Source organism: Alligator mississippiensis, chromosome 13 (genome assembly GCF_030867095.1).
Source record: "Alligator mississippiensis isolate rAllMis1 chromosome 13, rAllMis1, whole genome shotgun sequence".
NCBI classification, from domain to species: Eukaryota; Metazoa; Chordata; order Crocodylia; family Alligatoridae; genus Alligator; species Alligator mississippiensis.
The window spans coordinates 30,133,026-30,159,063 of record NC_081836.1 but is presented as its reverse complement, the minus strand read 5'-3'; the positions used below and the strand labels follow the sequence as shown (position 1 = coordinate 30,159,063).

At 54.7% G+C, this 26,038-nt stretch overlaps 1 protein-coding gene and 1 long non-coding RNA gene across 2 annotated transcripts in view; one reads left to right on the top strand and one right to left on the bottom strand.

Moving 5' to 3' along the window:
- Positions 1-1,179: 1,179 nt before the first annotated feature.
- Positions 1,180-15,024, bottom strand: LOC109284507 (uncharacterized). The gene is made up of 4 exons (XR_002091988.2): positions 14,464-15,024; positions 7,955-8,074; positions 6,602-6,714; positions 1,180-5,717 (listed from the first exon to the last, which is right to left on the bottom strand). It is a non-coding gene; the product is annotated as an uncharacterized LOC109284507 (long non-coding RNA).
- LOC102570701 (cytoplasmic phosphatidylinositol transfer protein 1) overlaps positions 11,293-26,038 on the top strand; it is a 40,963-nt gene continuing 26,217 nt past the window's right edge. Inside the window, exons 1-2 of the mRNA XM_019493084.2 lie at positions 11,293-11,416; positions 16,327-16,514. Coding sequence (XP_019348629.1) covers positions 16,467-16,514 — 48 coding nt within the window. The 5' untranslated portion in view covers positions 11,293-11,416; positions 16,327-16,466. The remainder of the gene's footprint in view (positions 11,417-16,326; positions 16,515-26,038) is intronic.

Genomic DNA, 26,038 nt, shown 5'->3' with positions numbered 1-26,038 from the left:
GGGCAAGACTGGATCTTGCCTCAGAGAGTTTTAAGGTGCATTGCCGAGTTCTGCGGTGGGCAGTTCATCCACCTCTCACTTCAGTTGTAACAGCTTTGGGGCAGGGACAGGTTCCTATTTTATGTACAGCCTGTAGCACCAAGGGATCCTGACTGTGGAATCTAAGCAATCAAACTATACAGGCGATTAATCATCATAAATAATAAACCGTTGCTCTAGACCTGCCATCTTGTGGTAAATATGGGAACTTCCTCACTGGTCCAAAGGTGCAGCCACGTCTCCCCGCCTGGCATAAGGGTCTGATTTGCCAGGCCAGTATTTCCCGGCCTTTGTTTGTTCTGGTGCAAAATGGGATACACCGCAGGAGGGCACCACCATTGTGAGCACTAGATCAGAACTAGCTCTGGGATGGGGAATGAGCATGTGTGTGGTGTGGGCAGGCGCAGCATCAGCCCAGAAGCTGGAGGAGAAGTGCCCGTGAGCTGGGCCCACCCACCTCGAGCTGCCTGCAGACCCAGGCCAGGGAGGGGCAGTGCCACTGGAACCTGGTGGTTCTCAGGGCAAGATCCTCCCTACATCCACGAAAGCCCATGGTGAAGCCTACCCACAAGGCTGGTTCTAGACGCCCCTTATCTCTCTCCCTCCCTCTCTCTCCACCCTCCTCCTGCTGCTGCCTCTGCTTTGCTTCCTTCCCCCCTGCTCCATCTCCTGCCCAGGCTGTCCTTGGGAGACCTGGGAGACAGCACTGCCAGCCCTGTGCTCTCCAGGGGCCTGGGTTCAGGCACAGCCAGGCCCCCTAGGGCCGTGGTTTATTTATAGGACTTTGCTGGGACAAAAGAACAAATTAGCCTCTTCTGTCAGCTCAGCTCCCTGAGTGCAACCCAGCAGCCCTCCCCGGCCCCCAGGCAGGAAGAGAGGAGTTCTCTCTCAGTTCCCTGCCCGGCACCAGGCCTCATGAGTCATGCCGCTCCTACCCATGCAAGCTCCCTCTGTGGCAGTTGAGCACCTGTGTGTGCAGGTCAGGGTGCTGGCCACCCATATGCAACATAGAGCAGACCAGGGAGGTAGCCACAGAGCAGCCAGCTCCTGCCTTGATCTCTGTCTAAGCATGGTCTATCCCCTGGCTTACAATCCCAGGCTCTTTGCAAGAGGCAGGACATCAGAGCAGGAGGGGTTTAATCACTGTACAGTAATAGTTGGGGCCAATTAGACTGATGGCCTGGGTCAGTAGTGTATTTGAGGGGGGTGACCAGGGGCAGCAGCCTGGGTGCCATCTTTGTGTGGTGAGGAGGCGCAAAAGCACGAGCTGTCCTGCTATATGCCTCTGGTGTGGGTAAAATAGTTGGACTCAGCCAAGGTGGAGACTGGGTTGCCCTGCCTTAGGGTGGCTTTGGCCTGGGCTTGCCCATACCCCAGAATGGCCGTCAGGCAGGGGGAGCCAGATGGAAGAGGCAGGCAGCTTCAGTGCTGGGAGGGAGGGTGTCTGAGGAGGCCAGGCTGGCTCCTGGCTCTCGGGCTGGGCTGGCAAGGCTTCTAGGCAAGGGAGACCTTCACAATCCTGTTCTCTCTAGTGCTATATTCCCGCTCTTACATGAAACACTGTTTTCAGGCTTCTCAGGGGGAGAACTGCAGGTTCTCTGAATGCCATGGTTATCACAAGTGCAGGGGTGCCCGCTGGACCTCCCTGGGGCCTGTCTGAGTGCACCCCTCACAGGGCAGGCCTCAGACCTGGCTCAGTCAGAGTGGAATCACATATTTCTTCAACTCTTAGGCCAGGACCTGGGCATGTCACTCCGTGTGTACCCACCATCTCGCATCCTGTGGGCCCTACAGCATTTTGGACCTCTGGGTGCCAACCCTGTCCCTCAATGACTTTTTAATGACCTTGAACCACAGTCCTCCTTTCCCTTGATCTACCCCAGACAAACCTCTAGTGAAGGCACTTAAACCCAAATGCTGCCACAGAAGTCAGGCCAATATCCAGTGCTAATGAATTGTCCCTGAACAGCTCAGCCCAAAAGGTTTTGTTTCAGCTTTTTCTGAGCATCACAGTAATAACAGGTACTAACTAAATGTGCAGTAATTGGCACTACTGCACAGTCATGCTAGCACACGCCTTTCATAGATAGATTCATAGATTTATAAATTGTTAGGGGCTGGAAGGGACCTTGCAAGATTATGGGGTCCAGCCCCTGCACTAGACAGGAAAGACAACTGGGGTCGGGTGATCCCAGCAAGGTGACCGTCCAATCTCCTCTTGAAGGGTAGGTGACTGTACCACCTCTGGAGGGAGCTTATTCCACAGTCTGGACACCCTGACTGTGAAGAAGTTTTTCCTAGTGTTAAACCTGAAACAGTCTTCCAGGACTTTGTGGCCATTATTCCTGGTTTTCCCCAAGGATGCTCTGGTGAACAGTTGTTTGCTGAGCCCTTGATGCATTCCCCTGATGTAGTGGTAAGCTGCTACCAAATCCCCTCTCAGCTTTCTATTCTTTAGGTTGAAGAGACCCAAGTCCCTTAGCCTCTCCTCGTATGGCTTGTCTTGCAAGTCTCTGATCATATGGGTGGCTCTTCTCTGGACCCTCTCAAGCTTTTCCACATCCTTGTTGAAGTGTGGCAGAGCAGCGGCAGTGTAGCATCTGTATGACCCTGCTCTCGCCCTGCCCCGGCCCAACTCCTGTGAGGCAGTGGCGTGAGGTGGTGGCACTCCATCCCCACCTGCCCCCACGTACCCCCCAGCACCTTTCAAAGTACCCCCAAGGGTACACATACCCGTGGTTGACAACCCCTGGTCTATTATTACCCCTAGGTTCCTTTCAGTTATGGTACTAGTCAGTTTGGTGCCACCAAGCCTGTAAGTACGTTGAGGATTGTTCATCCCCAGATGGAGCACTTTACACTTCTCAATGTTGAACTTCATCTGGTTCCAATCCACCCAACCTGCCAGCCTGTCTAGGTCCACCTGTATCTGCAGCCTATTTTCAAGCGTGACCATGCTCCCCCATAACTTGGTGTCATCCATGGACTTGGCCATTGCGCTTTTCACCCCCACATCCAAATCTTTGATAAAGATGTTGAAAAGCACTGGACCAAGCATGGACCCCAAGGGACACCACTGGCCACTTCTCGCTAGGACAACACATTAGAAATCTCTGGATTAGAAAGCTCTGGATCCTACCCTGCAGCCAGCTTCCTACCCACCTGACTGTTGAGCAGTTAAGCCCACAATCCTCCAGTTTTCCCATGAGAACATCATGCGATACCAGATCAAAGGCCTTTTGGAAGTCTGGTTTACAATGTCAACCTCGCTTTTATCCAGGTAGCGAGTTGCCTGGTCGTAGAAGGAAACAAGTGATGCTAACGTGCAGTAGACTAATTCTATTCTGCATTAACACAGCTTTTGCCGTGATGCATGGATGTGCAGTAGAATTAGTCTACTATGCATTTAGTGTATCATAAAGACACACCCACAATGGCTGACAAGCTTCCTCTGCATCTTCTGGCTGAGTGCTTAGCACCTTGGTTGGCCACAGGTGAGAGGAAGTGGTGGGTAAGTGCACTAGTGATATAGCCAGGGCCCTTCTCTGCTGGAGTCCCATGTGCTCTGCACATACAGCCTCCTGATGGATCCTGCTCAGCACCACTTGGCTCCAATCTGTATAGAAGACCAGAAGGTTTCCACCTGACAAGACACTGCTGTCCCCTGGCTCTGGATTAGGCCTGGGCCTGCATCCCTCCTACTGACCGGAACTGCTGAGCTGGTTCCCCAAAGCAGTTGTTTGTAGCTCAGGCAGGCCCTAAATTCCACATGCAACTACTTTTCCTCAGCCTACGGAAACTGGACAGAGACTCACACCACTCCTGGGAGCCTACACCACTCAGCCAGGACCCAAACTACAATCTAAGCTAGGCGCCCACGGGTCTCCTAGGAGCAGCAGCTGACTGATAGACAAAGTAAATCATACCTTGCTAGTTTAAACAAGCTATACTTTGCACCTGGCAGCAATTGAAACACAGGGCTAAAGAGTTCCTATGAGGTGGTGCCACCTTTCCCTCAAGGCAGAATGAAATGACCCTTTCACACAGAGATCCTGCAGCAAGCAACACAATGGAAAGGCACTGTGGTCTGTGGCTGAGCAGGAAACTAACTGGTGGGGAGCCCTGACGTTCTCTCTGCAATGCCCAGTGCTAAGCCTGCAGGTCTGCGGGTGCCTTCCTCTGGGGAATGCGCTGCTAGTCTTGATGCAAGCACTGAGTCAGGAGCTGCTCTCATTGCATCTCCAACTAGCCATGCTCTGCAGAGCCTCCGTCTCCCGGGATTGATATGCTGCTATAAAAAGCAGCACACTATCCTTCAGGCTGCTCTATTTTGGGCTCTGCATAGCGAGTTGAACATTTTCTGACTGTTAATCCAGCTGTGCTGCAGTGTGGGCATCTCAGTCTGCAGGTGTGTGTCTGCGTATCAGCTAGTGTGCGCCTGTGCCTCAGCCTTTGTGCATGTCAGTGAAAGCCTCTGCTCTGAGGGGAAAGTGTTGTTATCATGTAAGGGTGTGTTCACAGATCTCTGCTTTGCTTTGTGCTGCTTGTATCTCCTCGTGAATCGGATGTGTGTGTCTTCTGAGGCCTTTGTACCTCTGAGTGAGGCCCTGTATGTGAAGCTGCAGCACGTGCTGTGAGTGTGGGTGGTGCATGGTCCTAGTGTGAGGCTATCTGAGGGGTGTACATCTGTAGTGGATGTCTGTGTTTCTGCTATATGTGCCACGCTGTGAACATGGGGCATTCTCCTCCTCCTTGTGTATGTCCCTGCAGAACAGCAGGCATCGCTCATGTCCTGGCCCATGCGTGGTAGAGGCTGCCTGCTGAGCCACAGTGCTGTTGTCAGGGGCACCAGAGACAGGAGAGACAACTTGTGCCCAAGTTTTCTGCCAGACCACATTCCCTTAGTTGCTGTTTCTCTGTCCACAGCTCACTCGGCGAAGCCTCCCTGCAAAACCCCAGCAGCTAGCAGGTTAATTCTAATAACTGAGGTTTTAAAAGAGTTACAAATGACCATACTTGCTAGGGCTCCCTGCACCAAAGCTATGGCAACCTTCTCTCAGTGAGCCCTTTTGGGGCTGAAAGGGAAGGGGTAGGGGGACTCCAGGGCAGAGGCAGCCCAAGGGGTGAGTTTGCCTGGGGATCCCACAGGCTGGAGACTGAGGGTGCAGGACCACGACCTTCAGCCCCACCACACAGACAGTTCCCAGGGACCAGGCAGCAGGTATCATCTGATTTGCCACACTCTGCTGCTTGGTGGGTAAGAGCATTACATCTCCACAGTCTGCTATGAGGTACAGAGCACAAGGGGCTTGATGGGTAGAGTCACTCCGGATGGTCTATGCTTGGCAGTGCCCAGGTCAGGTGCAGAGACACCAGGGGCTCACTGGGTGGCACTGCCCTGCCCATAGACAGAGGCACTGGCACTTGTCAAAATGCACTTGAAAGCATGTGCATCAGGTGCTTGTTACAGGCTACAACACCATCCAGGCACAGTGGGCAAACCCATGCCTCATGGGGACAGCAGGTTCTCCTTTGCCCCAGCCAGCCTTTCCATCAGACAGATGGCTCCGCTGCAGAACAGGGAACAGAGGCTGTTACATGTTTCACCTTTGTCCAGGTCTTGGTGTTCTTGCCCTCGGGAGCATCGGCTCAACAAAGTGATCCTGCTGAATGGTTGCCTAGAAAGAGCAGGAAAGAAATGGATGATCAAATGCTTTTGGAAGAGCAGCTGCATCTGCAGGTCAATCTTTGCCAGGTACGTGGGCATCAGCCAATTCCTAGCACATGACTTTCAGGGGGCTGAGTGTCCGTAGCTCCTGTTGGTACAATTGAAGCCAAGAGCACTCAGTACTTTTGGAAATCAGCCCCTTGGGGATTGAAAATGGTGACAGAGGAGAGAGAAGCTGAGCTAGCTTGGCACCAAGCAATAGTACAGCCCTGGAGTCAAATTTGAATTCACAGCTCTAGGGGACAGAGTGGAGAGAGCCGCAGGGCCTGCGTTCTGAGATAGTCACAGTGGCAGAGAGAGGAAAGGAGGCCTGACCTCTCACAGACATCTGGAGATTCTGGCCCCCCATATTTTGGGTGCTCAGCTTAAGGAAAACAGGTGTGGGCACAGACAGAGCCAGGATTTTGTAAAAGGGGGGTGGCCCTTGCCTCCCATTCCTCCTCCCGTCTCCCACTGCTGCTACTGTTCCTGCTGTCCCAGCTGGCCCAGGGGTAGGGGGAGCTCCAGAGCTGCTCCTGCCCCACTTCAGCTGGGCTGCATGGGGAGCTGGGGCCAGCTGAGGACAGCAGGTTTCCCCCTCCCAGAGCCTGCTCCTGGGCTGGTGGGCAACATCCCGGGGGACCAGGCAGGCAAAGGGAGCTCATCCACTGCTGCTGCCACCCCCAGATGAGGCCTCCCAATAAAGCCAGGCTAGAGCTGGACAGGAGCCCCCTGCTTCCCCCAGGTCAGCCAGGGACAGCAGAGACATCAGTGGGCAAAGAGGAGAGGAATGAGAGGGGAGGGGAGAGGGTGTGCCACTGAGCATGGAGGAGAAGGAAGAGGGGAGATTCTCACCTCAGAGACTTAAAAAAAAAGTCACCAGCTGCCGCTCCCCATATGCGGTCTGAGAGAGGGATGCAACAACACCACTGCAGCCCCTCAGGATCCACCCCTGGGTGTGGGTGCATCTGAAAATCACATGGGAAGAGCCATATGGAGCATGAACTCAATGCAGGATGACGTGTGGGGGGTGGCGCAGAGGTGACATGCTGTCTGCAGCGAAGAGAAAGGCGGGAAATGGAGGGACAAGAAGAGGCAGTCGGGACGAAAGTGAGGACCTTGGAGAACATTGGCCACTGGCCTCACCCAGGGCTGGCAGGTTGCTTATGATTTAGGGGCCCTTCAGGAGGGCACTGCAGAGACTTCTGCATGGCATTTCCATAGCAACATATGGATGCACATGCCAGGCAGCCCTTGTCCGGGGAATAAGTGTCCCCTGGGTGGGACAAGAAGCCAGGCACAGAAGGGAGCTGTTGCTTGGATTCACTGGGGTGGGAAAGTGGCCTGAGGGTCACTGTCTGCCCTCTTATATGTCACTGTCTTCCCTGTCCTGGTTTGGAGAGAGCTCAGGGGCTAATCAAGCGGGATCCATTCTTATCTTCCTTGATTGGAGGGTTGTTATCCAAGCTGTTCCTCTTGATCAAGAGGGGCAGGAGATGAGAAAGGAGGGGGCAGAGTGCTCAGGGCTGCAGAGCAAACTGGCCTTGGTCAGGGTTTGTAATTTTTTACTGCTTTTTAGATACCAGTTTTGATCTCAGCTGCCTCTGTACAGAGGCTGCTTGGGGGCATTCATATGACTTGCTGCCCTATTTTGCTGATTCAAAGGGGAAAACCCCTGCCCAGTGAAGCCAGTTGAGATTTGCCATTGACTTCAATGGGGTCAGACCTGCATCGGTCCAGTCAGCTATTCAGATACCGTGTCTAATACAAGCCAGAGCAATTCTGTGCCTGGTGGTGTCACAAACCTCTGTGGAACATCTCAGCGGGTCTGAAGAGCTCTCTCCAGGAAACCACAGGGTGCGGAGGCCTGGTAGCCACTTACGGTTGTCTCACCAGCTTCCTCCTTCCCACACAAGGCAGGCACAGGTGTGTTTGTTTAGCACAAGGCCGGGGGCAGTCTGTGAGGCGGTACAGCATTCACTGGGGTGTGACAAGGGGAGTGTTTGTGATTGGGAAATGGGGGAAGTGGGTTTTGGGAGGGCACCGAGGTTTGAGAAGGCCCAATCCAGTGAGCCCTAAAGAGGGGCACTGAGAGAAGCCTGACCCTGAGACATGACCCAGCCCCCCCCTCTGGCAGGGACCCACAAAACAGTGGGGTTACTCAAGTTCGTTTCCAGCAGGTAGACCAATGCAATGCTGAGCTTTTACCTTCCCAGGCTTGTTTTGCTAAATCAGCTGCTCCGTGTATCCTTGGTGCTATTTTTAACAGCCTGCATTTGCCACAGAGAAAGCTGATATCCATCTTGTCCATTCATCATTGTCGCTTCCCTAGAAAGACAAAGACTAAATTTGTTATCCTTCTCATTGGCAGGACAAGGGGAGGAAACAGTTCCCTCTCCAGCTCAGTCATCCCCATGGGCACTGGAGGCAGGAAGGCTTTCACATGTCTTCACACCTGCAAAGCCAAGCCAGGCTCACATCTCCGCTTACCCGGATTCCAGTGCCGAGTACAGGAGGGGCGCCCTGGCCAACATGCACACACTTGGAGCGAAGTGGAAACTCACATGGCCCAACGAACTCCCACCCCCACATCCAGAACATAAACCACTGCATGCCAAACCTGCTTCTGACATACAGGCCACATACCCTAATGAAACCCATCTGAGGCTAAGTTTCCTGCTGACACAACGTGGTACCACTTTGGAAGAACTGTGCCATCTTATACCAGCCCACTATTTGGCTTCTGAAGCTCTCAGTGCTTCTTAATTTATCTCCTACCTTTACATTGCATAGCTGGCACCAAGCAACAGTGGTGACTAGCCCATTAAGAATCCTTGAGTTGGACAGCTAAATGACACCGCATGAGGTACTGGCAGGAGCCTCCCAAGCTGATGCTGGTTTCTTTCATGGCCTCATGAAGCCTGATCCCCTCAAGTTCCCTTCCTCCTCTGACACACACAACATGCAATGGCTTCAGGCTGGGCACGGTCAGCTCCTGATTCATTTCCAAGGAGCCTGGAATAGGATGAACACTGCAAAGCCAAGGGCTTTTCTTAAGGGTTTCACATGCAATGGTCCCCATCACCACTGGGTGGCATGGGTCTGCTGCTTGAGTTTTCTTCATGGTAAAAAAAATTGGTGGGTGTTTTCTTGTTTCAACAGAATTAAACGAGGGTTGTAGTTAGACACGGTCCTTTCCTCCCTGCCTGGATGGCATTCAAGCCAGGGTCAGGTCACAAGAGCGATTGCAACAGAGGCAAAGGCCAATGCTGAAACATATCCAAAGTCACGCCCGCCTCCTCCTCCTGGGGGCTTGGAGAGATGCCCACAAACACACTTCCTGTCCCGTGAGACCCAAATCCCATTCTTGCTCCAGGCCAGGGCAAGTCTGGAGAACAGGTAGCACACGCCCCTGCTCAGTGAGCACAGAGCTCCCTGTGTTGGGGCTGCCTAAACTTAGCCTGGCTGGGAGCCATATGTTAGCAGCTCAACTGGCTGGAGCCTGCAGGGCTGAGTGAGGCTGGGTGTGCAAAGGAGAGAGTTGCAACCACTGGTGGGCCAGGTAGACTACAGGTCCCAGCATGCAACGTATGACCCTGATCCAAACAGCCTCCCTTACAGCCCAGGGGGTGCCTCTACACAAGACACTAACTGCGCAGTAGCCAAATAATACTGCACAGTAGCGCAGTACAGCATCAACACTGCTAATGTGCCACTGCGCAGTATTATTAGGCTACTACACAGTAGTGTCACTAAAAAGACGTTCATCAGCACTACTGCACAGTAGCTCCCGTTACTGTGCATTTATTTAGTACTTGCTTATCCAAGTACTAAATAAAATGTGCAGTAACCACTGTGCAGTAGCATTTCATGTAGACATGCCCAGGGTGGAGCAGTGTGGCATGGTGGGACTTGTGGAGTTTGTGGGCCATGGTTTCTGTAATGCAGACAAGGTTGGGTGTGGGCTGCCTTGGAGACCCAAGCACCATGTGTTCAACCTGCAGGCTGTGCAGCATCCTGACTGACATGGCCTGGCTCCTGGGACATGGAGCTAGCTGCTTGCTCCCAAGAGCAAACAGCTGCTCCCCTTTGTTGTGATGATGACACTTGTCACCACAAGAAGGCTTGTCCTTGCAAGCATGGCTATGTTTGAGTTACTTCCCGGGATTGGGGTGTTTGCTCTGAGTGCCAAAGAGAAGAGTTCACACATCTGAAGTGGAGCTTTACTCTTGTGGGCATTTCACACCCCTCCCTCCACACACACACACCACCCCCCCACTGGCTCACACCCTGTTGCAGACAGGATCAGGTGCTGGGGCTGATACTAGGCAGCACCTTCTGTGTTTGCAAACAGACTGGTGTACATTTTTAAGCAATGGCTGGTTCATGCTTTGTCTGCTGTCTGGAAAGTTTGGACCCGATCCTAGGAGGCATTGAGCGTTCTCAATGCCTTTGAACTTGGCAGAACCACTAAATTAAAGCCCTTGCATATGTGTGTATACACAGAAAGTGCGTAGACAGAGATATACGTATACACACATACATACGCATGTATATATGCAGCTGTGTGTGTACACACATATACACACATACATATACATGTAACTGTGTGACGCACACAAAGCAGCAAGTCAAATATTACCCTAAATTTAAATAAAGGTATGCTAAACTCAGTATGAATATAATGATTTCTCCCATTAAAATATGCCTTTTGGTGGAAAGAAAAAACAATCAAATGACTCAGAAATTCACTGCAAACTGTGCAGTGTTATGTCAGTGCATGAACACCTGACCAGGAACTAACTAGATGCAAGAAGAGTAAAAGGAAGGGAGCTGAGTGGATAATGGATTTTTCAGTTCAGTGATTCAAAAAAAATTTAAAAATGTTTCAGGTCAATGCAAAACAAAGAACATCCATTTTTGATCAGTAGAAGCATTTAACTGGATCTGAAAATGAAGTGCACCCAAGTTTGGGTTGATGTATCCCTTACTGAGAATTTTGTACTTAAATGTCAGTTTTCTAAACTAAGACATAATTTGAAAATGAAAGGTTAAAATACTCCACTGTGCAAATGTTGGCACAAAACCTTTCACACTTTCTGATTTGTTCCCTGTTTTTGTACCCAAACTATTCAGTCCTCACATTCAGTTTGAATCCGTGGAGTTTGCCTCCCTGGAACGGTATCTCTCAATGACTAATTTATCAGCCAAGAAAGAAATTCACCTTGCTCTGGAACCGACCTGTTCTAAGTGACCAGGATGACTGAAACACATGGAGGACCCAGAACCCATCAAGCCCAGACGCTGGTCTCGGATATGCCTTGCCTGATGTGCAAGCCAGAGCCACTTCTGCTCTCAGGGCCTGGGACCATCTAAGCCCCGGTGCCCGTCCGGCCTGCGGGAGGCTGCGAGCGGTCTGGGCCCGCCCCCCCAGAGCGCGGCCCGGCAGCCCGGCGCGTTCCTGCCGCCAGGGGGAGGCGTGGGGCGGCACGGCTCGGGGCCGGGGCGGCCGCGGGGAGGGGAGGGGAGCGGAGCTGGGCGGGAGGGGACGGGGCTGCCCGGCGCAGGCGGGCTCCGGCGGGATGGGGCCGAGTTGGACCTGGAGCTGGAGCTGGAGCTGGACCTGGGCCTGGGGCGGGAGCTGCGCCGCGGCGGCCGGAGGATGCGCAGGTGAGCGCGGCCGCGGGCGATGCGGGAAAAGTTGGTGCCGAAGCCGGGCGGAGCGGATCGCTGTCGGGGCGCCCCGGCCGCCTCCCTGCCCGCCGCGGGCATGGCTAAACGGGCTGGCTCCGGCCGCGGCCCCCCGGGAAGCGCCGCCGGGCAGTCGGGGACCCGCGGCTTCGCGGCTGGCCCCCGCTCGCCGGGCGTCGCAGCCCTCGGGCGAAGGTCGCGCCTGGTGCCGCCTGCCCCCGTGCCGGCCCCGCGGGGACCTCGTCCGGGCTCCCCGCCAGCCCAGGCGCACGTGGGCGGCAGCCCCGGCCCCGCGCCGCCGGCAGCGATCCCGCCTGCCCCGCGCTCCTCGAGCTGGAGCTGGGCAGGGGGACACAGCGCGGCGCTCAGCCCACTCCCCCCGACCTGTTCAGCAGATCCCCTGTGGCTGGCTTCTGCCTTCCCCCGCATCAGGTCCTTGCCTTAGTCCCAGTGTTTCCTGCCTGGCCCCCGAGGATACCTGTAGCCATGGCACCTATGGGCCCAGCAGGGTAAGGCTAAACTGGCAGCAGGTCCTGCATCTCATAAAATGACTAATGATGAGATTAAGCACATGCAGAGATGCAGCAGCAATAAACCACAGGCTCTTCTTCCATCCTGACTGATTTGTTGAATCCTGGGTCAGGCCAGAGAGAAGTGAGGTGGAGCTGTAATCGGTAGACGCCTGTCATCAAGGGGCAGGCTCCTACCTCCCTGCTGCTGGCAGAACCCAGTGGTCTCCTGGAGGGGTTTGCTCCCCAAGGCTGAGATCAGGATTCCCATCAAAGCTGCTCACAGATCAATTCTTACTGAACTGTTTTACTGAAGGCTAAGTAATTGGCCTTATGGTGTCTCTGGACTTGCATGTTTGGGGCTGGTGAGGAAAGCATGTGCTGTGTATCACTCTAACCCTGCTCTGTCTGGCTCTTGCCTTATGCTTCCCTGATCTGTTTGTTGCACCCACCTCTTGTCTGGCTCCTAGGCTGGAGTAGCAGTCTCTGGGGCTGGGAGCAGGTCCTTGTGCTCAGGGAGCTTAGTACCTGCCTCTGTGGAGCTGGGACCTCTCCATGCTATGAGGCCCCAGCCCCACTGAGAAGCTAGATGGACCCAAAAGTAATAGGCTGCATAGACTTGCTGTCCTGGCATGTGGTGTCTTCATCCTGGCTCATGCCTTTGCCAGGTCTCTGCACTGGGATGCTTTGGACTGGGCCAGGGCTTATAGACCTGCCTCCCTAGGCGACCAGCCTGGCTGCAGCGCTTCTCCATGCCTGGTCTCCCATCTCCCCAGCTTGCCCCCTCCCTTTCATTTTGTTCTCACCACTTTCATTCTGTCCTGGGTGGCTGCCCGGTGGCCCAGGGCAAAGTATGAACTGAAGACTGAAAGGCCCTGTCCTCACCACTCACTCACTCTTTGTCCATCAGAGGGATGCTGCTGTCTCTGCCCATCCATTGGGCAGGACCTCATGCTGTTCATGCTGCCGCTGGATTTGGTCTTCTTACTAGCCATCCCTAGGCTATGGCTTGCCAGCCTTCCCCCAGCTATCTGCTGCCCTTCCAGCATGATCTCAGGAGCAGCATGGGTGGCTTTTACTCCAGTCCCATTTCCTCATTTGTTTTAGCTTCTGCTCTATGCTGATGGATCTCCCTGCCTAGCCACCTGGCTTATGCAGCTAGAGTGTTATAAGCATGCTATAGCTGCTAGCTGGGGGATCCTGTCCTTTTTTCTCTGGTGTTAAAGGCTTGCATTTCCAGTACTTGTGGTCCCAGGCTCAACCCCAAGCAGGGTTGACTGTCTTAACTATGCTGGGACCTGGTGGAGGCTCATCTGATCCATGTGACACTGCACCCCACTCCCTAGCCTGTTGCCCTCCCAGGTGTGGTATGGCCCCTATTCTGGCTTGGCACAGATTACTAGGAAAGTGCTGGGGGGAGGGGAGGAGAGGGGCTGGGAGCCAGGTGAGGAGGAAGGAGCTTTCTGTGGGACTGACCCTCTACTGCCCTGGCCCTGGCCCCCCTTCAGAGTGGGAGTCCACCTGAGTAGGGACAGGCTGGGAGTTCACAACCGTCCTGGGGGGGGGGCTCTTTGTGGCCTATCCATCCCTTCAAGTAGCAGGAGCTGCCCCCATGAGAGTCAGCAGCTGGAGGAAGGAGCTGGCACTGCTACTCTGGGCAGATAGAAGCTCCCAAAATGACCAGGGCCATACTGAAGCCTGAGGGGCTGTGAGCGGTGTCTCTGCCACAGAGCACCAGTAGCCATGTGGGGCCTCTCTCTTCTCAGAAGCAACAGAGGTCCCTTGTCACCCCTCTTCCACCCCTCCAAGTTGGAAGGAGTTGGGGGGTGAGGGGGCAGGATGTTATATTGTATGTTTAGATACTGCTGGAGGGCTCCTCCCACAGACAGAGCCCCCCCCCCCCATGAGGTTGGTGACCCATGCCCTGAGCAGTGAGTCTCAGCACTGACATCCCATTGAGGTACATGGGGCAGTTCCAGCCTCCCACAACTAGCAAGTCAGACTGCACACCCAGGCAGACATCGCGGCTGCTCTGGTAGCTGCTTATGTTTCCAGGATCTGTCTCTCAAACTAGGGGAGAAGATGGCTTCTTGTTCTGCCTGGAAGCTGGGGCTGTGCTCAGGAGGCTAGGGTCTAGGCCCTGCCCTGTCATGCCTTTATTTCAGCACCTCCCTGAGGAGGAGATGGCTCTTCAGAAGGGTGCCAAATGAAGGAGCACATCTCTTCTGAGCATGGGGGAGTTGGCAATCTGAGCACTAACTGCCCATTCACATGACTGGCAGGCTGAGGGACCAGGTCAAGCAACACCCCAGCAAGTGCAGTGGATATGCCTCACAGCTCCTCACATGGGCACGCTGCTTGCACGTCAGATAGCAGCCAGTTTTGGGGACGGTGGTTCCTGATGGGCAGCACAGGGCATGACAGTACCCCAGCACCTCCCATCTGCTGTGTGCAGCTGCTGCAGGAGCAGTGGAGGGAGGAAACCTGTTGTCCTCTGTCACGGGAAGCTGCACTTACCATTCTGCCTAGACTGCTAGTGGCCCGCTGGTGCAACAACACCCAGAAAACACTCGCTCCTCTCTTGGAGGTCTGCTCTGCTTGCCTGCAGCTCTGTAGGATTCTCTCTTCCCCGACTTGGATCTTTGCCCTTTTTCATTTCTGCTTCCTTGTGGGAACTTCTCACTCTGCCCTCCTCAGTGCCCCTTCAGTTCCCCTCTCTTTTTGCACCATCCTCCATTGTGCCTTGCATATAAAAAAGTCTTGCTTCTAAAGGGCCAGCTAATTGTCCCCACTCCATCCTCATACAAGCCTTGCAGGAGGTTGCTCAGTGCTGAAAGCAGTTATTTGTGAAATCAGTAATGATAAATGGCTGTGAACAGGGACCTTCCCCAAGCCTGGTTTGTGTATGCTGTCGAGTCCAGCTCCTCCCCCTCACTGAGATTTGCTTGGTTGGCCAAAACGTTAACAAGCTAACAGCATAAAGGACAGCTCTGTCCTTCCCCAGGTTTGGCTGTTCCTGTGGTTCCTTCTGCATAGTTGGTCAGCCCACACCCTAGGTCCTCTTGCCCCAGGGAGCCACTCCTGCCTCCCTTATATCCAAAAGAAGCTGCTGACTTGAAGGAGTCAGCAGAGCCCACTGTCCCTCTTCTCACCCTGCCAGGGTGTTTCAGGCAGGAGTCTTGTGAACTTGAAGGCATGGTCTGCTGAATAAAACCCCTTCCCCTTGCGACAGAGAGCCTATGGCATAGGGCAGGGAAACAGCAAGCAGAGTCTGGATGCTCTGGGGCTGATAAGCAGGAAGGAGACAAGGGAGAGAATCTAGGCAGGCTTGAGATAATGACTAGTACCAAGCCCAGCACTATTACACTATCTGCAGCAGCATGGTCTAGCTGTGGGAGTGCAGTCTGGGGCAGCCTGCTAGCCCTGCTTGCTCAGAAAGGCTGAACCAAACTTAGCAGGGTGCAGTCTGCAATGGGTCAGGGGTGGGTCAGGAGCATAGCGATGCCCTGGTGTGCGGTGGGGCCAGCACCCAGTACCAGTGGCAGCGAGAGCAACCTTGTCCCTTGGTCTCAGTGGGTCCAGGGTGCAAGCTGCAGGGAAGTGAGTTGCAGGCTGCAGTAGTGGGCAGTCAGGAGATGGCCTTCTGTACTGCCCTGCAGTCCCTGATGCTGCCTCTGTCTTTCACACTTGGCCTCACACACCTGCCAGATCCCAGCTCAGAGCTACTTCCTGACCAGCAGCTCCTTGGGGCAGGGTCGGTCTCTTTGGCCTGTGTCTGCATAGAGCTGAGCCCAGTGGTGTCCTTGTCTGGGACTGGACCCCTGGCTGCTCCCACAGGACAAATAAATCATAATGGTTGCTTCCCCCCCCCCCTTGCTTCTGATATTTATGGTTCCCATCACTATGGAATTTGGCTCAGATTCCCAAGGAAGAGGCACCCGTTTGCCACAGGCTGTGCCGTCCATGCACAGCGATTGGATAGTTCCTTTAGGACAGTTGCCATGGGGAACACACATCCTTTAGCAGGGAAAGGGTTAAAGCAGGGCTGAATCTCCCTCCCTTCTCCAGGATCCTGGCCCCAGGGAGCTGACACAGGCAGGTGCCGGCCTCCCTCCACTCCTTCCAGCTCTTGTTGGTGCATGCCAGGGTGTTACTCTCTAGCTTGGTGACCTCACAACCACTGCCATGGCAACGGATTATGAAGTCACAAGCGGAGCTGTGCCTGTAGCAGAGGAGGAAGGAGAGAGGAGCTTTGCCTCTGACTAAGGCAGGGACTATAAGAGCACTTGGGGCTGCCCGGACAGGATGCACGAGGTCCCATCTGCTGCTCTGCACTGAGCTGTCCTCTCCCCACACGCTGGCGGCTCTGTCTCTCTGCAGAATGAGTCCTTCTCCCAAAGAGCCTGGGGTGCTGCTCCGCTCTCTCTGCACCAGCCTCTCTACCTGATCTGCCTCGCCCATTGCCACCAGCTTCCTCCCGAAGGGGCCACCTGTGCCCCAGCACACCAAGCAGGACCACCATGCTGATCAAGGAGTATCGCATCTGCATGCCACTCACCACTGAGGAGGTAAGTGCCTGGGTGGGGAGTGCAGGTTGGACCTTGTACGGCTGATGGATTAGCCAGTACTACACCCCATTCAGTCCCCAGAGACACCAGCCAGAGGGACTGGACTGCTCTGCCCTGCCTTACCCGAGTTCATGGGGCAGGGGGGAGGCTGCAGCTCGTGGGAACTCAGTGCTAATCACCTGTGGCAGCCTGACAGACCCAGCCCAGCCCAGAGCACAGCAAGGCAGAGCTGAGGATGCTGCTGAGAGGGAGCAAAGCTCCATCCCTGCAGCATGTGACAGGGCTGCTAGGTGGAGCAAATCCCCTCCTTGAGGTGGCCCAGGATGAGGCCAGGCAAGGAAGGCTAATCTTCCACATGACTGTGGACCTGGGGCAGCCACTGCCCTGTCTTTCCTCCTAGTGCCTCTCACTCTCCCCATGCTGTGACAGGCTCCCTCCAAGGCTGTTCAAACACAGCAGCAGAGAGGGAGGGGGCTGCCCACCTGCTCCCTCTCCTCCCAGCCCAAGCAGCTGGTGAGAAGTGGTTCCAGAGAGAGGCAATTTCTTAGCGCCCAGCCCAGGCACCCTGATGAGGGGCAGAGGGAGCTTGGCATGCAGGCAGCCCACGAGCAGCTAGTATAGCAGCTCGTTACTGCACCCACATGAGAGGAGCGAGCGCAGGGCTTGCAGCTTCTGCGGAGCAAACTGAAAGAAGCCAGCAGCTATGCAGCCCCATGGCCAAGCTGTGTGTCCCTGTGAGGAGTACCCTGCCATTCATGCCAGGTCCCAGGGCACGGAGCTGTCTGTGCTCTCTAATCACTACCCTGGCACCCCCAGCCCTGGAGCAGGATGGTGCTCAGCCCCACTAGGACCCATGGGCTCTCTACACTGTGCTTTCTCTTGCAGGGTATTTATCTTACCCTCCTGGGCTCTGAGCTTGGGGCCAGGCCTTAGACTCCCCATTTTCAACCCAGGCATGTGGGCCTGTGGCTGACAGGCAGAACTCCTGAGCTTATTGAGCTCTTGGCTCCTTCCCCTGCCCTGCTGGAGTGGACCTGTGCTACAGGAGAGACCTCAGGGTCTGGTATGCCCAAGGCTGGAAGGGAAACAATCTGGGCTTGGATCTCAGCATTGCCTTTGACTTGTGGGGTTGCCTTGAGCAGCTGCCTCAGTTTCCCCAGTTATGAAGTGGGTGCAAGACTGCTGAGCCTTATTCAGAGCAGAACCCCAAACAGAGGGTCCTGGACTCAGCAGACATGCCTGGGGTGTTAAGTGGGCCTCTCCAAGTGTGGGGTTTGGAGCTACCTCATTGCATTACAGCCCAGCTCCAAAGCACTGGCTGCCCTCCTGACCAGACCTTTTCATGGTAGCAATAGCCCCAGGGTGCTGAGCAATGGGGATGCAGGTGGAACAGTGACTGGTTGGAAATGGGACCTGCACGAGGGCAAACTGATGCTGACAGCTCAACTGTGGAAGCCTTTAGTGCTCTCTCTCTGCCTGTTGCAAGGCCTGAGCCGTTAGTGTCTGTGCAGTGAAGGAACTGGACTAGTGAGTAACTGGGGAACAGGCACTGCAAGGTAGAAGGTTCAGCACCTGCAGGCAGAATTCCTCAAGGCAGGCTGCCAGGGGTGTATAGCTCATTGAGCTAAGTGGGGCTGTGCTGGCACAAGTTTGGGATGGGAAATCCCAGAATGTCATGGGGAGTGATTTGGAAAAAGGGTTCCCTCCCTGTGAGTCGGATCTGTGCCAGAGCCAACATGCTGCCCAGAGGCTGCAGTGAGTAGTGTCAAGACCAGAGCAGGTGGAGATGCAGGGCGCAAGGTCACAGTAGGGCTGGGCCCGAGTCCCCTCTGCTTTACACCATTATGAATCTGCAGTGATGCCTGCAGCTCCAACTGCTGTTGTGAGGGGCAGCAGGATGTGGCTCTTCTGTTTGGAAAGAACGTTCCCCCCAAGGTGATAACACGTGGCCGTCAAAGAACCTGGCGCACTTGAAAGGGGTGCGCTGCTTGTGTCCTGGCTGGGCTCCAGCTCAGGGTCATTGCACTTTCCCAAGCTAGATCTGCACGCACCCTGCACCCCCCCCCCAGTTTCTGTTGGATACATTGTGCTACTCTTCACTTCCTGTCTTAAACTCATGTAGGGTTGTAGTAGGCTGTTAAATAGCTTCTGCATTCCCATTCAGAGCCAACTGCATGTTAGTGGGAGTGGTCCCTGTACCTGCTGCAAAACATTTTGGGATTCTTCTGGGTGAAAGATGTTAGAGGTGAATGCAGGATTGCCAGCACTCTGGTTCTCCTCTTGGCCTTAGGCCACCGAACTGTGGCGCACAGCTTTCCTGGCACCAGGTGCAGTGTGGTGCTGCTACTTTCCAACACAGGAAATGAGCATGTCAGATCTGCTCGTAGTCCCACTGGTGACCATGCAGTGGTATGTCATAGCTTGGCACAGATATTCTTAATAAGGCCAAATTCATTGTAGGGGAAAGGAAGGAGACGTGGTGCCAGTGGCAGGTTGAGATCAGTGTGCTGGAGGAGAGAGTGGCTTGTTCCACCTTAGACCAGTACCTCCTTGAATCTCGCTGGATTGCAAGTGATGTTGCATAGAGCAGAAGGGTGTGGTGGAAGAGGGGTTTGCTGGGAAATGAAGCATGGTGGGATGGGTGTTGAGAGCAGTGATGGCAGTGACAGGAGCAGCAGATGCACACACTTCAGGGAGTGCCACATCCCTTGGGCAGTGTCTAGGTTCCCAGCTAGCCAGGCAGCCTGTGGGACAGGGCAGAGCAGATGGGGAGCAGCTTCTCAGAAGCCTCCTCTGTCTTTCAGCAGGCTCAAGACCCCTCCCTCAGACCCTTGCCTAGCAGACCAGCACTGTGGAGAGCAGGGGTGCAGTGCAGTGCTGCAGCTTGCGGTTGGCAGGGGCCGTGTGGCTAGGAGGTGAATGTTTGCAGGCTGATGGGCCAGCTCTGAGCTTGGGGGCTGTGACTGCTTTGGCTCCAGGGCCTGGGGTCAGCTTCAGGCGAGGCCTCCCCTGCACGGGAAGTGTCAGTCAGGCAGCTTCCTGCAGCCTGTGAAAGGCCTTCGTTACCGTGGCAGCATGCGTCATGGAAACTTCCTTCTCGACATGTCTTCAGAGGAACCAAGCGGAGGTATGCTGAGGCTGCAAGCACCACAGCACTCTGGGTTGCGGCCTGCCCCGCTCCCCCTGCAGGGGCCACTGCCCTGCGCCAGCCCCAGAGCTCAAGGCGCTGCAGCACAACTGCATAAAACCTCCTGCCTGGTCCAGGGAGCGCCTGTGTGAGGGAGCAGCATCCAGCGTTCACCTATGGGGAAAACTGAGGTACAAAGAGGGGCAGCAACTTGTTTGTCCACTCAAGGAGCAGGGTCCAGGAGTCCTGGCTCCCTGCCCCCTGCTCTAGCTGTAAGACGCACTCCCTCTTCTCGTGGGGCCAGCCTGGATTTTAGAGCATGGGCATGTTGGATCTGTCAGGCCTGCCCAAGCCATCTCAGACAACCCACCTAGGCCAGCACCCCCACTGTGCCTTCAAAGAAAGGCAAGGATAGCTCCTGGGACAGTGCTGTTGGCACTGCATGTGTGTGCATGTGCGTGTGGAGCAAGGTAAAGAAGCCATTAACACCTCTCCCCCCACAAACCATTCCCTGAAGCCTGAGTTTCGAGTGCCTTCACTGTGCCAGCTTGTTCAGGAGCCTTGTCCAGTGCACGTCTCCTGAGGCCTGGCCTTTGGTCCACATTTTCAGAAGAGCTTCACTGACTTCAGCTGGAATTTGGGGTCTCCAGCACCTCTGAACAGGAGGTTGTCTGGGCTGGTGCAAGCCAATGCCAATTGCAGAGGCACCTCCCTCAGCTCCCACAGCCAGGCCCGGGCCCTGCACACTGCCCTCACACTGTCATTCTGTCTTTGGGCAGCCCTCCCACTGCACAGCAGCAAGGCAGAGCTAATGGGCAGAGCATCCCCAGGGCAGAGCCTCTGCCACAGGCAGTCAACACATAGGCATTTAGGCAGAGAACGGCCAGCAGGGGCACTGCATAGGGGACCCAGTCCTTCAGGCTTCCAGCAACTGCCTAGAGGTCCCAGCCCAGAGCAGGGCCCTCCCTGGTGGATAGGGTGCTGTGCAGACACTTTGTGGTGTGGGAGGACACTGTAGAGTTGCTGCACCACCCTGCTAGTGCTCCCTACCTTTCTTGGCTTGAGGACACTGGGTCCCAGCTGCAGATTTGAATTCCCTGTTAAGGGCTTCTGCAGCCTGAGAAATGAATTACTGTGTTTCCTGTCAGACTCAAAGCAATTGCTTCAGTGTAGATTGAATTTGGGCAGTAGAAGATGCCTCGCTGGGCCCTTGGGGTGGAAAGCAGCTTGTGGCCAAGGTACTGGGTGGGCTAGCAACACACTGCAGGGTATGAGTAGGGCAGGAGGAGCACCTCCAGGAATGAGGTCCCTTTAGCGTGCAGCCTGGAAGATGAGGAGATCCAGGCGTGGGAGTGTTGTCGGTAATTATTCCGTGACTAATACTATGCCTTGTCATTGCTAACAGTGAGCGTGCCTCTGCCAGGAGCAGAGCACGCTGCTTCACAGGAGCACTGTGAGTATTTACTAGTAGCCTTCCCAGATGCTTGTGGAGAGCTGCTGTTGGCAGGAGACCTTTGTCTTGTTCATGTTCTCTGCTGTGTGAATGGACTGGTAACAGTGCCTGTGACTGTCCCATACACTGTGCTGAGTGTAGCAGCAGAGAGCTGTAACCTGTCAAAGCACACTGGGCCTTTCAGAAAGAGTAGCCAGTTTACCCATAATGAGCTACCATGCCCGGGCTTTTGAAAGCTGGGAGTGTCAGTCATAAGCAGTGCTGTCAAGAACTGCAGGTAGGTAGGTAGGTTGTAGTTAAGGACACTGTTACATAACTGAGAACTGAGAGTTGCTTGTCATGACCCACTGGGAGCAGTAATAGCATGCTTAAAAAACTATATTGATGTGTGCAAAGACTTGTGAGTGCAGGTGTCTTGGAACTAGTGGAGTATTATAGCACTGCACCTGCAGAGCTCTAGCTATCTCCCTCCTCTGACCTAAGTCTTTGCCTCCTGTATTAACATAGGAGCTTAATACCATTTATGAGGGAGCAGGTAGACCCACCAGCAGGAGATAACAATGGCAGTAAGTCCACACCACCTGTATATCCAGGCTGCTTGTTTAGAAAGGTCAGGCCAGCCCAAGCCAGTGGCATATCCTGTTCCTGAGATACTCTAGGGTTTGCAGGCCTGTCAATCCCTAACTCACAGTGAGAGCGAAGACTGTGTTAACATCTGGAGAGCATTTGCACTGAGTGAAGTGGTGCTAAGATGTCTCTGGCAATTAGGATGATGAATGGGATCTTCAAGGGAACAATACAACAATTATGATGCAGAAGCCTCATCCAATATATATTTTTTTCTACTCCCACATTATTTATTGAACAAAAAGCCAATTTCCCTGCAGCCAACTCCTCTGGAAAGGGCTTGTTACTCTGAGAAACCTTCTCACCATCTCTGTGCGGAATTTGAAAGGAAATAACAGCAGGCTGGCTGAGCCATTCCAGTGCTTATCATGCCCCATCCCCAGCAGGGGTCTGGTAGGATGGTGCCAGGTGGAAGCCCTGGACATGGATTAGGGCACCAAGATGATGCTTTTATTATATGACTTTGGGGAAGGCCTGTCCTCACTCTGTGTCTTAGTTTCCCCTCACAGTTTGGACTGGGGCTGCCTTGCGTGGTAAGTACAGCTAGGGTGATACACAGCCCCAAGGACCTGGTTTGCAGGGCATCTTGGAGGAATCCTGCATACTCATACCACTGGTCTCCAGGCCCCCAGTGCTTAATTGAGGGCAGGCAGGAGGCCTGGAGACCAGTGGTATGAGTATTCAGGGTTCCCCCAAGATGCCCTGCAAACCAGGTCCTTAGGGCTCCATGTTTGGCTCAGGTTGCATGGCGACACATGTCTGGACTTGGATTGATGTTTGTTCAGCAGAGCAGAGTCCCCTCTGTACTTCTGCTTGAGATTCAGCATCCTACGCTGGCAAGGGTCCCAGGGTAATTCACATACCAAGGCTGAGTCTGCAGGGAGGAATTGGCAGCTCACTCAGCCCATCCCCAAGCTGCTGACCTAAGGGTCTGGGTGTGCCTGCAAGAAAGCACTGCCCCCCCTACCCCCCCACCCTCACCCTTCTCCACCTCACACAGTGTGTGCATTCCTGCCTCAGCCCTTTTCATCCACATGGGCTGGGCAACCTGGAGGGGGCTTTCACCAGGAAAAGGGGCGGACCTGGCCCTGGCAGGGACATGTTCCAGGTTCTGCTCCAGACATGGTCTCTAGGCTCCCCAAATGGTCTCTGCAAATGCAGTAGCTGGGGATGCAGTTGCATCAGGGACACTGCCTGGACTGGGCTTCAGTGCCTGGCTGCCTGGGCATGTAGGGAGTGCTCTGGGCTGGGCTGTGGGCCCAGTTGCAGCATTGCACTTGGGTTCCTGTTATTTACCTGCTCCTGCTGTCTGACATTGATGCACGCCCCGAAGGTCAATTAATGCTCTGCCTTCCTGGCCAGGCAGCAGCCTAATCCACGTGGGAACCTAGGATTATCCCAGCTCCATGGCTGGAGGCTTTGCAGCCTAGGAGACCTAGGCAGACCAGCAGGATGGCATGGGGACAGTACAGACACTCCAGCAGCACAAGCCTGGCTGGTCAGAGGACCTTATTGCATTAAGAGCAGTGAAAATCCTTAACAGCCCATGCTTTTAGGGTGGCTGGGTAGTAGAGAGCAGGGCTCAGTGGAACATCTGCAAGCTGTGCATGACAAAGAAGCCTGTGCCTAAAGGCTCGGAGCAGAGTGGGCTGTGGGGAGAGGTGTGAATCCCACAGACAGAAATAAAGGCACCACACCCTAAGTACCACCACCTGCCACCCAACACTACAGGAGTGGCATGCAATGCAGTGTTCCAGCTGCAAATTCCACCACTGTAAGGCACTCCCGATCATCTGTATTACAGCAGCTAATGTGTGGGAGTGAGCAGAGCATTCCCCTGAAGTGGGCTGCCTCACTCCCTTGCTGAGCTGGACCTGGAATTCAGGCTTGGGCTCAGAATGTAGAAAGGCAGCAGCTTTCATGTTATGTGGATTAAGGAGAGTCTGGACCCCTGTGATCAGGGCCCATCTCATCAGGCTGTGGAATCGTGGTCCTAATGAGCTAAAATTATGAGGGTGGGAGGAGGAGCTGAGCCACAGGCAGCTGTTGATTTGCCCAGGGTGACCCAGCAGGTCAGTTGGAGAGCCCAGATCTCGTGTGCCAAGTCCAATGCTTTATCCACTGTCACACTACCTCTGATAAGGCCCTGGTGGTATTGGAAACTTGCCTTTGAGTGGCCTTAGCTTCAGGGAGGGGAGCTCAAGAGTGGTTTGTTCTGCAGAGGCAGTGAATGAAGTGGGCTGCTTCCCGGTGGGTGTGGAAAGCGCTGAGCCAGCTGGGTGCGGCCTCCCAAATCCATCCTGCAGGACAGCTTCCCTCCAATATTAAAATGGCTTCAGGACCGGCTCCTGAGTGTGCATTGGAGCATCTGCACAGAGCCCAAGCAGCTGCTGTGGAAAGGGCTGGCTGGAGCTCTGCTGAAGGAAGGCTAGCCAAGGAGTGGCAGGGGCTGGAGAAGGCATGAGTAGCAGGGTGTGTTGGCTGAGATGTCACCTACCCAAGGGAGAGGGCTGTGGGGCAGTCTCCCTGGCAGTGTAAGGAGCTGCTTTGGTGGCTGGGAGTGCTTGGTTGAGCATGCCTTCCCTCTGGCTGGGGAGGGACCAAAGCACTATTCTCCAGTGACCAAGCTTTGCTGCCAGCCTGTAGGCAGTTTTCTGCAGCTCTTCTGGGCTATGAGAGACTGGATGGGGCCTAGAGGGTTCTTGTGGATGGTGTAGGAATCCTGGAAATGGTGGTTTGGACAGATAGCTTATCCCCTGCAGAAGGACCAGAACGTCCTTAGGGCTGTGGGCTGAGGGGAGTGTTGGGCTGGGGGCTGAGCCCTCTTCCATCCCTAACCTCTGGGCAGGTAGGGAGCTCAGATCCAGGCTTATGACCCCTGCATAGGTACAAATGACCCTGGGAGGCACAGGGAAAGTACCCCCTTGAGCTCCCTTTCCAGCCAGTACTGAGTTCAGTAATGGAGAAAGGCCAGGCTGTGGTGGGTCCTTCATTCAAGAGGATGGTTGGGGCTGGGCACGGTGGCCAGTCCTTAACATGACAGCATCTAGCTACCCCTGGCCTTGGTGACTGGGGGCTTTCACTCATGGCTGGGTTTAGCTATTGTTTGTCAGTGCTGGGCTTCCTTGGCCCGCTCTCTTCCCCTGTGAGCCCCTCCAGGGCTGCTTCCCCACCTCCTGCAGGGTAGGGCAGCAAGGGAGCCAGGCATTGGTATTGCAGGGGCTGCTGGCAGGTGTGAGCAAGGCTGATAAGCTGCTATCTCTACGCTTGGTTTCTATGCTGCATTGGCTGTTACTATTTGCACAGGCAGCAGGGCTCTGTAGTGGACAGAGAGGCCGAGCCAGGCTGTTTCTACCAGCTACACAGAGGCGCTTCGTGGGCAGCTAATGCATCAGAGCAACCCCACTGTACACCCCTGGGCCCGAGAGTGTGCCTGCAGCCTGGCTCCTGCCTGGTCCCACAGCACCTCCTGCCAGGGACAGCAGTGCCAAGTTATGAGTGTCTTCCATAGCCAAAGCTCCTGCAGAGCCTGCTCCCCTGTTCCCACAGCTGAACGTGGAATGGGGAAGAGAGGGAGCAGAGCTGAGGTGGAGTCAGAAGAGCTTCTGGTGCGCAGAGACTCTGCCCAGGTCCTGGGTTGTACTGAGCACTTCTAAATCCTACTGATTTCAGAGGGGTGGGGTCCTACATTGCCAGGTTGCACTAAGGGAAGAAGGGAAGGCTAAGGAAGCACCCGGGTCAGAGGAGTGTCACACTGGTGTGCAGGTGGGATTTCCCATGCAGGTGGGACTGGACAGGCTGGGGCAGTCTCAGGGGGATGGAAACTGACTCTTACATCACTAGAAGGGAGGAGGTTCCCCCCACTCCAGCCCAGCCCTGGGGATTGGGAAGCCTTCCTGAGTGTATCACCAAACAGGTTTGTTTCCCTCGTCTCTCCCTCTATGGGACCCTTCAGAATGGACCTGCTGTTGGGGGAGGTTGCAAGAATCTTTACACCAGAGAGACCCATGGCTTTTCCTCTCAGAAAAGTCCTCTGTGGAGCCATGTAGAGAAGGTGCTGACTAGGAATGCCAAGCTGACACAAGCTCCATTCTGTCAGTGCTGCACCAGGACTTGACACCCCAGCCCCAGCTAGTGTCCCCCTCCCTCTGTAGGGCTGGATCCCTCAGCAAGCACTGCTGTGTGGAGAAGGCCAGCTGGGGCACAGTTAGGTTGAATGGCCTCCTTAATGAGCTGCCCAGAGAGCAAACAGCAAATTAATGACATTCCCTGGTGCTTATCACTGGGAGGAGCTGTGAGCAGGAGCCAAGGTGGAGG